This window comes from Numida meleagris, chromosome 3 (genome assembly GCF_002078875.1).
Source record: "Numida meleagris isolate 19003 breed g44 Domestic line chromosome 3, NumMel1.0, whole genome shotgun sequence".
NCBI lineage: Eukaryota > Metazoa > Chordata > Aves > Galliformes > Numididae > Numida > Numida meleagris.
Genome location: NC_034411.1, coordinates 97,504,051 through 97,515,412, shown reverse-complemented (window position 1 = coordinate 97,515,412; position 11,362 = coordinate 97,504,051). Strand labels below are relative to the sequence as shown.

At 47.6% G+C, this 11,362-nt stretch overlaps 1 protein-coding gene across 6 annotated transcripts in view; it reads right to left on the bottom strand.

The window, feature by feature from the left end:
• Positions 1,510-11,362, bottom strand: part of HPCAL1 (hippocalcin like 1) — a 53,647-nt gene continuing 43,794 nt past the window's right edge. For 3 of the 6 annotated variants that reach the window (XM_021389994.1, XM_021389997.1, XM_021389996.1), the window contains 3 exons: positions 5,158-5,560; positions 3,852-3,957; positions 1,510-2,716 (listed from right to left, as the gene is read on the bottom strand). In XM_021389994.1, coding sequence (XP_021245669.1) covers positions 2,619-2,716; positions 3,852-3,957; positions 5,158-5,535 — 582 coding nt within the window. In that variant the 5' untranslated portion in view covers positions 5,536-5,560 and the 3' untranslated portion in view covers positions 1,510-2,618. The remainder of the gene's footprint in view (positions 2,717-3,851; positions 3,958-5,157; positions 5,561-11,362) is intronic. The other 3 variants (XM_021389995.1, XM_021390000.1, XM_021389998.1) reach the window with 1 other exon arrangement.

The window sequence follows — 11,362 nt, the reverse complement described above, 5'->3', positions numbered from 1 at the left end:
CAGGAGGGCACTAACCTTATTTAGAAGGCAGTGACACAATGTGGAGTTAGTGTAAGAGGAGCTTCAATTCATACAGAAAGTCTGAGTTGATGGAGTAATTAGCTGGAGCTTTCAGAGTGCTGGGTATCTCCGTGATGAGAGAATAATTACACAGCTTAATACAGCCAGGTGAAAATGGATCCATGTTTTTGTGGGGTTTTTTTTGTTCCAAACTCCGCTTTTACTAAGTTAGGCAATTTTTCATTAAATACGTAATTTGCAAAAACACTTAAATCTCTGGAAAAGTTGAAGTTTCCCACTAAGCCCTTGGACACTATTTCAGAAGCAGAATAATGCAGAGCCCTCCCCAGATGTCACTGTCCCAAGGCCGACGAGCAGCAAGGCCCCATCCATCCACTGGGATCTCTGGGGTTGTTCATCCTGGGAAAGAGAAGGCTCCTGGGAGACCACACTGCAGCCTTAAAGGGAGCTTATAAACAAGACGGAGACTGACTTTTTTGCACAGTCTGATAGTGACAGGACAAAGAGAAATGGTTTTAAACTAAAAGAGGGGAATTTAGGTTAGATGTTAGGAGGAAACTCTACCCAGAGGGCGGTGAGGTGCAAGCTGAAGCCTGGAAAAGTGTCAAACCTGGGACTGGAACATGTTTTGGGTTCTGGTGAGAACAGTTTGGGTTTTGTCAAACAGTAACTGAAACTTGCTACTCACCAAAGGCAGAAGCAGAAACCAGAAGAGGAAAGACGGCAGGAACGTATGAAAGAAGGGCCACTTGCAGAAGTAGTCAAATGATGGAAGAAGACTCGATGCATGTCTGAAAGCTACACCAAGCTCACGCTTCCATCCTTAGTACGTAAAAAAGGGACGTTGTGCAGTGCTTGAATAAAAACACACCTGGCTCATGTTAAGACCCCACAGAGCAGCCACAATCTAAGTACTCTTGGAGGCACCACATTCCTGTGTTTTCCCAGTATTTTAGTTTCTTTTTTCCCCTTGAATTACCCAGGAAAAGCAGGCTCCTGACTGGCTGCTCTTTCACGGAACCACTGAGGTTGGAAAAGATCGCTAAGATCATCCAGTCCAACCCAGCCCAGCCCCACTGTGCCCACCAACCATGTCCCTCAGTGCCAGATCCCCACGGTTCTTGAACACCTCCAGGGACAGTGACTCCACCACCTCCCTGGGCAGCCTGTGCCAATGCCTCACCACTCCTTCTGAGAAGAAATGTTTCCTAATATCGAACTGGAATCATCAGTGTGGTGCTGCAGTTGAAAGAAACGTTGGTTTAATGGCTCAAATTGGAATTTGTAGGGAAAAAGGCAATGAACGCGTCACTCTGCTCGGCAGCACTGGCATAAGCCTGAGCTCAGCCTACCAACACATTTCCACTTGGATATTGTGAACACCTCTCTACTTAACAGTGAGAGTCAATGCAGCAAGATGTATCCTGCACAGGGCTGGGCTTCCCCAACCACATGATGACACAGACTTGGGTGAAAAGAAGACAGGGATGGACAAGAAAAGTAGTCGTTTATTTCAATGAATATTTCTTGGCATTAGGCAGATATTAAATAACACTGGAATGCACGAGACTATTAACGTATCGACGGCAAGGGGAGAGGTGCAGCGAGGTGGAGGACAGCGGTGCGACTCACGTCACCTCAGGTCACTCAAAGCCACTTGACGCAGCGACCACCAGAATGTAGGACTCCACTGAGAAATACAAAATGAGGATTTGCTCCTTTCGGGTCTCCCATTAATACAGTAACGCCGGAACGATCGACAATAAAAATGAACAAATATTTGCATTCGGGAATTAAACAGAGTGAAATACCCACAAACTGCTAGTCATGCATTTTGTTTGGAACAGCAATTTGCTAATGCATAAATACCACAAAAAAACAATCATCTCCAAGATCAGAATAAATCACGGACAACTAGAAGAAACGAAGCTTGAGTCTATTTTATGCCTTAAATAGATGACCTAAATATTTAAAATTTTACCTCACCATATATATATAATTTATATATATATTAAAAGAAAGTAAAGACGATTAGATAAGTGCAAGCAATTTTCCTCAAAAAGAAAATTGGAACCATGCCCAGGAAAGCTGCTTTTTTGTTTTTTGGTTTTTTTTTTTGTTTTTTTACTGTTTTTTTTTGTTTGTTTTTCTTTTTAATTTGAACTTTCTACTCCGTTCAGTCCACATTTTTTCTCACATAGTCACTTCTGAAGCAAAATAAGTTACCTGCCACCTGCTATGTTGGGCCAAAGTCCTACCTAGCGTCCTCCTGAGACTGTGGGGCACCCCCTTCCCCGCAACCGAAGTGAAGGGGGCACCCCAGCGGAGAGTCAGCTCTTTGCATCTGCTTGTAAACACCTTTCAGTTACCCTTACACGTGCAGAGTGAATCAAAACATTACTGGAAAGCAGAAATGGAGCTGCCAAAGGAGAGCTGCACTGGTGTTAGTGAGGGGCGAGGGCTGTTTCACTCGGACACACGCAATCTGGCAATGGTATCTTATCCACTAACTGTTGAGGAATGATTGAGAAGGCATCCATTTGCGAGCAAAGCTTGAAAGACAAGCCGAGATTCTCCTTGCAAACTGTCCGCTCTCATCAGAATTGGCTCGCGCTGCTGGGGTCGCACTGTAACAATCGCACGATGGAGGGATCGCTCTTGGCACCTTTGATGAACTCCTCCAGGGACAGCTTGCCTTCAAAGGAGGAAATGTAAAGCAGAAAATAAGTCATTCATCGCTGCTGCTCACTGCAGCTTAATAAAAGCCCTCTGCACACAAGCAACGCACATATATCTAATCTATTGCAAATGCATCTAGGGGAATTTAGTGCGATGCACGGCAGCCAAATCCTGCTCAAGCCCTTAAGCCTGGATGCATCTTTCTTCTGCAAAACAATACCGCATAAAAACTGTCATTTCTTACTTAAAAAGGCACTGCCAAAAAAACATCAAACCAACCATTCTAATGTCGTCAGCAATTTGCACAGAGCTGGGCTACACAAATAGCACAGACACGGGGCTCGGTACCTGAATATGTGTGTGCTTTGAATATGATGCTCTATTGCTATGATGTTTTAACCCTAAAGTCCCAAATCTCTGCTTTGCACAGCCAGGGGCCAGCAGCACAGCCCTGCTGTCCCTATACCCCCTCACCTCCCTCCTGCTCCCAAAGGGCTCCTCCGTTCAAGACACTGAGGCACGACCTATTCATGGAGGACACCCATTTCATGGCCTAAGCCTCTCATGGACATTGTGCTTCTGGCTGCTGCCCGGTGCCACCATCAGACACAAGGCACAGACTCACAGCGCCAATGTCACCAGCTGGGAGCGCAGGATCCCTGCAGGATACTCTAAGCCCATTGCAGAAATGGGGAAAGGCTCCTATTTGGGTGCAGCACCCAAGCCAGGTGAAGCAACACAAGAGCTCAAGAAGCCACGGCATGCTTCCATCCTAGCTTCGGGCTAGTATCACCAAAAAAAGTGTTTTCTGAAGTTTTTGTTTTTGTCGGTCTGAAAAAGAGCACTCCTGACTATTAGTAAGTTTATAAGTGTTTCCCTTTCCTTGCAATTTTTTGCAAAAGCAAAGCACAAAGGATTCTCCTTTGTGACCAGCAATGGTCTTGCTGAACTCAAGGGTTAAACACAGCAGGACTGGGAACGTGGCCTGGGGCTGTGGCAGTACACACCAAAACCTGGACATAAAATGCTCTTAAATAAAAAAAAGCCTTTCTAGACATAAAGTCACATTGTCATCGGTCTACTCAACACTAGAGCTAAACCCTCGCTCCCACCGAGCATCTCTCCCTTCGGCAGGATGAAGAGGATCGTACCGTCATTGTTTGTGTCCATCTGTCTGAAGATCTTGTCTGTTCGCTTCTCTGGAGTGGATTCGTCTTCTGGCATTTTCATTACTGATGAAACCATTTTGTAGATTGCCTGCGTATTAAAAAAAAAAAAAAAAAAAAACGATATAGGAAAAACACGACCCAAGCTACAAAGCATCAGGATTGAGAAAAATAATTTAAGCCTGCAGCAATAAAAAGGCAGCTGACCCTGGCAGGCAGCTGTGGGACTTTATAAACCAAAACAAATAGGAATTTCTGACTGCAGCTTTTTTTTTTTATTATTTTTCTTTCCCGTGTTCATTCGCACTTCAAAGAAGCGCCCACACTGCTGGGTCAGTTTAAGAGAAAATCAGGGTTTAGATTAATGTACAAGAAGGTCTGAGCCAGGATACAGGAGTGAAGCACCAGTGTGAGAATCTGCTTTCTGCAAGAGGATGAGGGAGGCTGCTGCTCGTCCGCATTCAGTATCAGGCTTACAAGAAGGCGCATAAAAGTGGGACCTCTTTACCCAGTTGAAACGCACTGGGGACACCAAGTGTGGTGCTGGTTTGGATGCACCTCAGTTAGGGGCCGAACCACAGGGTCGCAGAGTGGTTGGGTGGGCAGGGACTTCTGGGTCCATCTGCTCCCAGCCCCTGCTCACACAGGAATGCCCAGAGCAGGGTGCCCAGCACCATGGCTTGGTAGGTCAAGTGGACGGTTGACTCGATGGTCTCGAAACCAGGTAATTTGATGATTCTATTCTATGTCTTGGTGGCTTCTGAGTTTCAACCAAGGAGGAAGACTCCGTCACCTCTCATGGCAACCTGCTGCAGTGCTTGGCCACCCACTCAGCAAGAAGTGCTCCCTGATGTTCAGAGGCACCTCTCGTGTTTCAGGATGCTTTCCACCACCAGGGCGGATACCACTGACCTGGGACCCAGCCTTCAAGGGAGGAGAACATGATACGGTCTTCTGATTTTGAGCTCACATTGACTCAGATTTGAAGTTTCAAAGCCCACAGTATTGAACTTGAGGTCAATCAGGAGAGTAAAATTTGCATTTAGGTCTTTCTGACCCCATCAAAACCCCACTGAGGAATCCCTAGGGAGGGCTGCAAGACTTTGGCCGCAGCCCCATTGCACAGAGCTGCATTCATCTCTTGGGATCTTTGCTCATTTGCACCTCACAGGTCCCACCATGTCCCCAAGCCACCCCTTGAGAATATGGTGGGTCCCAGCACCATGCGCCATCTCCAGCCTCAAGTCTAGAAGTGACAGTAATAAACATAAAACCGGAGGCAGCGGCTCACCTGCACTATTTCCAGCATTTCACCACGGCTGATGTACCCGTTGCCATCCAGGTCGTACATGCTGAATGCCCACTTGAGCTTCTGCTCGAGCTTCCCCCGTGAGGTGACGCTCAGCGCAATGATGAATTCCCTGAAGTCGATTGTCCCATCGCCATTGGTGTCGAAGGTGCGGAACACGTGTTCGGCGAACTTTGACGCATCGCCGTAAGGGAAAAAATTGGCGTAGATTTTTTTAAACTCCTCCACAGTCAAATGGCCCGTCGGGCAATCTTTTAGGAAACCCTTGTACCACTCCTGCAGCTCATGGTCCGTGAACTCTGTGTTCTCGCGCAGGTCCTGCAGCACCTCAGGACGCAGCTTGCTGTTCTGCTTCCCCATCCTTGCCCAGAGCCTGGCTCAGCTGCTGCCAATGAGAGAGCACCCGTGTTATCACTGTGATGCACTACCCCTCCCCTAGAACAGTTTGCAATGCCTCGGTCCAGTTCTTGACCCCACTCTTCCGAAATTGCTGATCCGCTGCAATGAGTGAGTAGAAACTGGTAGGGACAGCAATGAGAGCAAAGGAGTCTAAACAGAGGGTGATGAGGCCCTGGCACAGCTGCCCAGAGAAGCTGTGGGTGCCCCATCTGTGCAGGTGCTCAAGGCTGGGTTGGGTGGGCCCTGGGCAGCCTGAGCTGGTGGGGGGCAACCAGCCCACGGCAGGGACTGGGTGAGTGAGCTGTGAGGTCTCTTCCAACACAACCACTTATTCTGTAAGCTCAGTATTCTCCACCATGGGAAAAAAGTGAAAGTGTAACAATGCACAACAACCAAAGTAGTTATTGTGGAGCCAGGAGTTGGACTCGACGATCCCTTCCAACTCAGGATGTTCTATGATTCAGTTATCGGGGCTTTTCCACAAGGCTTGCACAAAGTCAGGCCCAAGCCCTGTGGCTGAAGGACAGAGCCCAGCACAAGTACCATTGCTCTGCTTTGCATCCCTGTCACACTTATCCAGAGCCAAAAGAGAAAGCACTGAGCAGCACGGCACGCAGACACCAACACTACGAAATGTAGCGGGGCTGAGCAATTCCCAGAGGTAAACATCCTAGGTATGCATAAGAACCTACAAAAATGTTAAAGATCAGCAAAAAAATAAGGGGCCGTGCAGCAGAAAGCTTTTCAACAGAATGCATTTTATTTGCATTCCACTTATTTTGTGCGTTGCCTCAGCAATGTACAAAATCCACATCCTGCTCTGTGGCTGAATGCTCAGAGACATAACCCAGCTAAATGTAGCAAGCTCTGCTACCACTGGCACATCTCTTTACCATAAAAGCTGTGTTTCAGCCACAAAACCCTACTTCTGCCCACTGCATGGCAGCTTTCTGCAGGTCCCTGCATGGCTCTGCTTGCTGGAACCTGATGGCCAAAGGAAGTTTGAAAATGTTTAGTGCTGTTGCTCTCCTTTTCCCTTACAAAGAGAGGTCCCTCAACAGCAGAGGCAAGATATTAGCTCATAGAATCATAGAATGGCTGGGATTGGAAGGGCCCTCATAGACCATCAAGCTCCAACCCCCTGCCGCAGGCAGGGCCGCCAACCTCCACGTCTAATACTAGACCAGGCTGCCCAGGGCCCCATCTAACCTGGCCTTGAACACCTCCAGGGATGGGGCAGCTTCAGTTGTTGGAGTCAATGCTTCTAATAGCAGTAAGATGTACCCAGTTCTTTGGATGGATGCCCACTTAATCTCAGCCTCAAAAGCTTTATACCCCCATCGTCTCTGCATTCAATAAATAACAGATTATTTCAACCCTTCCTCCTCTTTTGGATCATTTTATGTCAGAAAAGCAATGTGCAGCGATCTAAACACAACCCTTTTTGCATATGAGCTTTCTGAAAGGCTTGATAATGTGTTCAACCCAAACATAACCCTGCCGTTATTGTAACCAATTTGTGAAGAATAATTAAACAACCGACGTTAGCATTAATTTATTAAAGCACATTTCAAAGCCACCTTTGCTGTGCCTTGTGTTTCAGGTAGCTCCTCCAAAATGCAATGCCTAAATACCTTATTAATCACGGCAGGAGCCCCCCTGGCGCTGGCACCCCGCTGACATTTCATTCAATTGCTTTCAGCAGATCATTCATTGGCCGATTTAGCTCCGAGAGCACTCGGAGGATGGCTTCTAATGGAAAATGCAGGGAGGGGGCTCGGGATGCTCAGGTCAGTGCCGTGATGAGGGCTGTGGGTAGTTGGGGTGTTTGTATGTTGCTGTTCTTTTAAAGAGCCTGTGCTATCCAAATCCCTTACCACGGGGCTAGCTGACATGGTGGGAGAGGCTGCTGCTCATGCCAGGACCAGGCTGGCTTTTTCACTGCAATCTCTTTGACCTGAGTTCCTGAAGGGAGGGTCCCAGGGCATCAGTTAAGGCTGCAAGAGGACTGGCTCCTTAGAGAGGCACTTTCTTGTGCAAAAACTCCTTGGGTATGGATAAAAAGGGGAAAGACCTGGAATGCCTGGCTGTGGGACAGTGGTGCTCTTTAGCAGAGAAAGTGCACAGTGCATATAATAAATACTCCATATTACCTGAGCTACGTGCTTTGCAGGGGGAAAACTATGACGATTTGTCTCGCAGAACAGAACTGAGATCCATGATGGTCCCAAACTTGCAGCACGGTGCCCCTGGGGCTAAGGGAGCCCAGAGCCAACAAGCAGCGTAAGGCAGGCAGCCAGTGCTACTCCACTGCTCTGCAGTGGGCAGAAATGCAAGAAAGGCTCCTGCGGGGGTGGAAGACTTTTTATTAAAGCAGCCAAAGCATCAGATCTGTCACTGATGCCCTGGGGTGCAGAAGAGGAGACAAAAGGATTAGCCCATAGGGATACTGTGAGCATCTTGTTAAGAGAGGCTCTGCTTGGAAATGTTATTTTACAGCAGTGGTGGCAAAGACTGGCACAGGTTCCAAAGAGGCTTTGGGGTCTCCTCCTTGGAGATCTCCAAAAGATCTGGCCGTGGTGCTGGGCACCTTGCTGTGGGTGTCCCTGCAGTGCGATGGGAGGTCAGATGAGATGATCTCCAGAGGTCCTCACCAACCTCAGCCAGCCTGTGCCTGTACCACAGCCTCTGCATCCCATTCTCTGCAGCCAGGTGCAGACGGCAGCCACAGAGATGTGCTCCACGGAGCAATGGAGATGTGCCCCAGGGGCAATTCAGCAACTGCCACACCTCAAAAACCCAGCAGGCTCTGAGGTTGGCTTTTATTGCAGCTTGCCCCTTGTATGAAAAAAAATAAATAAGGGACGGGCAGCCCAAATAAAAGCTTTGGTCCCTTCCACTCAGGAAGGCCACATAGCAAATAGTGCTGCAAACCAGGACTGTAAAGATGGTCCATAATGAGCATGCTTTGCTGGGAGATGGGCAGCAGGTCTGACAAGGGCTGTAAGGAGAAATGTCCAATTACACGGGCCTGGGGCAGACAATGGACTCTGCAGTGAAGAGCAGATTCTCTTACATGGCTTAACGGCAGTATCCTCGGCAACGAACATTGCGCCAGAGAAACCACAGGATACACGAATGCACTGCTATAGATATCAGGTCCATGTGAACCCCTATGGCCATGGCAGCATCCTCATCCTCAGAAGTGACACCTTGTGATAAAGTTAACAGCAACAAGGAGCTTCTCCACGTCTCTCTGAGTTAATAACAGAAACAGCTGGACAAACTCGATCCTAATGCTAAGTATCCCCTGCAGCCTTCAGAGCAGGGATGTGAGCCCTGGCTCTGGAGGAGCTGCAGGTTTTTCTGCATGGAGACAGAGCAAAGCGAAACCCAGCAAGTCCGGAGCAAACAATGCAAAATAAATAAATGGGCTCTTTCTCTTCTTCACGTTCAAGGATTAACTACACTTTGATTTCATACTGCTTGAAACTTGTTGTCAAGTTGGGGAATTGGACAAGAAGTCCCAACTCTAAGGATTCTATGATTTCATGATTCTAAGTTAAACTTTTTTCAAGAGCTTACTAAAAAAGTGGTTGGAGGGAAGTGACTCCCACCTGTATCAGCCACACTTTCTGTTGCAGAAAACTGGGAATCATTTCAGTGCATACATTGAGCACCATGCAGAAAGGTGCAGTGATGTCCCCAGGGCTACATTCCTGGGAAAGCTGTACCATAAACATGCACCCGGGCACCAGTAAAGTGCCATAACAATCCCAATTCCATGTCTAGGAATGACCAGCAGGTGAGGTGTAGCCGAGCACCCATCCCCAGCTCTCCAAAGATGGAATTACACAGCTCCAATCCTGCCAAGAGCGATGTGAGAGGACTTTTTTTTTTTTTTGCCACTTTTGTTGGGAATGTATTCCTGATTAACTTGGGAAATTAATTAGTCTGTGGGCACTAAGCATCGATGCACAGAGCTGAGAGTGATTTGGGGTGTAAGCTGCTTGCCTGCATCCTGCAGAGTTCAGCTGTGGGGCTTCCCCAGCCCCATTGCCCTGCCAACCTTCCCAAGCCCATCCTGAACGCACCAATTGCTGCAAATGAGGAAAATGAGGCTGTGGAGACCTGCACAAGGGCCAGAAAATCTGACAGCTCCTTGGGGAGCTCTCTATAACATTTTCCAACTCAGAGAGGAGAGCTTATTACTGGAAAGGGCAAATATTCCCAATGCAATAAGAAAAGCATAGAAATATTTTGAGCAAATTAGGAAATTAGGTTAATTTGGGTGGGAGCAGATCAGGCAGGCATGCAGCCTGTCATTTGAGACAGGAAAAGCAAACCATGAGTGGATGTTCCTCATCTCCTCCCTTTGCCCTTTTCTTATTTTTTAATGAAAGCGAGGGAGAAGCAGGCAGCCTCGTTCTGCCGCTGGATGCTGTGCAGTGTTGGCAAGGCTTAAAAAAAAAAAAAGTTTGGTTTGTTTACACAGTATTACACAGCAAGGAAAACATGTCAGCACAATGTCGTAGTGTACAAGGTCTTTTTTCCAAGCAGGTTGGGCTGCACGAAGAAAAGCCCATGTCATGTTAATTGGAGGTACTACTGTGATATGTGATTTCAAATAATCTTCTGTGAGAGCAGACTTTCAGAGTGGGAGGAGTGCCCACCACAGACCGGGAAACCACAGAAACACTGCACGGTTCCCAAAGGTCAGAGGGAAGAAAAGGACAGAAAGCAGCACAGGTTCAGCCTGGAGAACAGAAGGCTCCAGGGAGACCTCATCATGTCCTTCCAGTACCTAAAGGGAGCTTATAAGCAGGAGGGAGACTGACTTTTTACATGGTCTGATAGTGGCAGGACAAGGAGGAATGGCTTTAGGCTAAAGGAGGGGAGATTCAGGTTAGATGTCAGGAGGAAGTTCTTTGCTCAGAGGGCGGTGAGGCCCTGGCACTGCTGCCCAGAGAGCTGTAGGTGCCCCATCCACACAGGCACTCAAGGCTGGGCTGGGTGGGTCCTGAGCAGCCTGAGCTGGTGGGGGGCAGCCCGCCCATGGCAGGGATTGGGTGGGTGGGCTGTGAGGTCCCTTTCAACCCAACCACTCTGTTATTCCATGATTCAGATCTGAGATTTCAGGAATAAAAAACTGAGCAGTGCCCTGCTACAGTCACATGGAAGCAACAGAATGGTCTCTTTTCCTTTTCTGGTGTGCTGAGTTGTTATCACAAAGTCCCTAAAGCATCAGAGGATGTTCAATGGCCTATTGACTTCTAAAAAGTCATGTTTGCTTGCATTAAAGGATATACATGTACTGATTTGAGCGGCAAATGCCATCTTCCCACTTTTTACATATCTGTCTTTTCTGCAGAATAATCACAGCCATGGGGAGAAGGAAACTGAATGAAATTCCTTCTTCTGCATCACAAGAATTACTAAAATGGCAGCATCAAGCGCCAACCAGCTACACCTGAGCAAAGCCCACAGCATCAGCTCCATGCACATGGAGAAGATGAAGAGTTTGGGGACAATGACACTTGCAGAAGAGACAGTGACAGTCGATAAGCAGCCTTCAGAGGCTGGTCTGCAGGCCATTATCACTGCTAATAATGCCTAAGTGGAAAAAAAATATATATAGAATCATAGAATCATAGAATTAGCTAGGTTGGAAAAGACCTACAAGATCACCTAGTCCAACCATCCACCTACCACCAACATAACCCCACTAAACCAGGTCTCTCAACGCTATATCTAAACGTTTCTTGAACACCTCCAGGGACGGTGACTC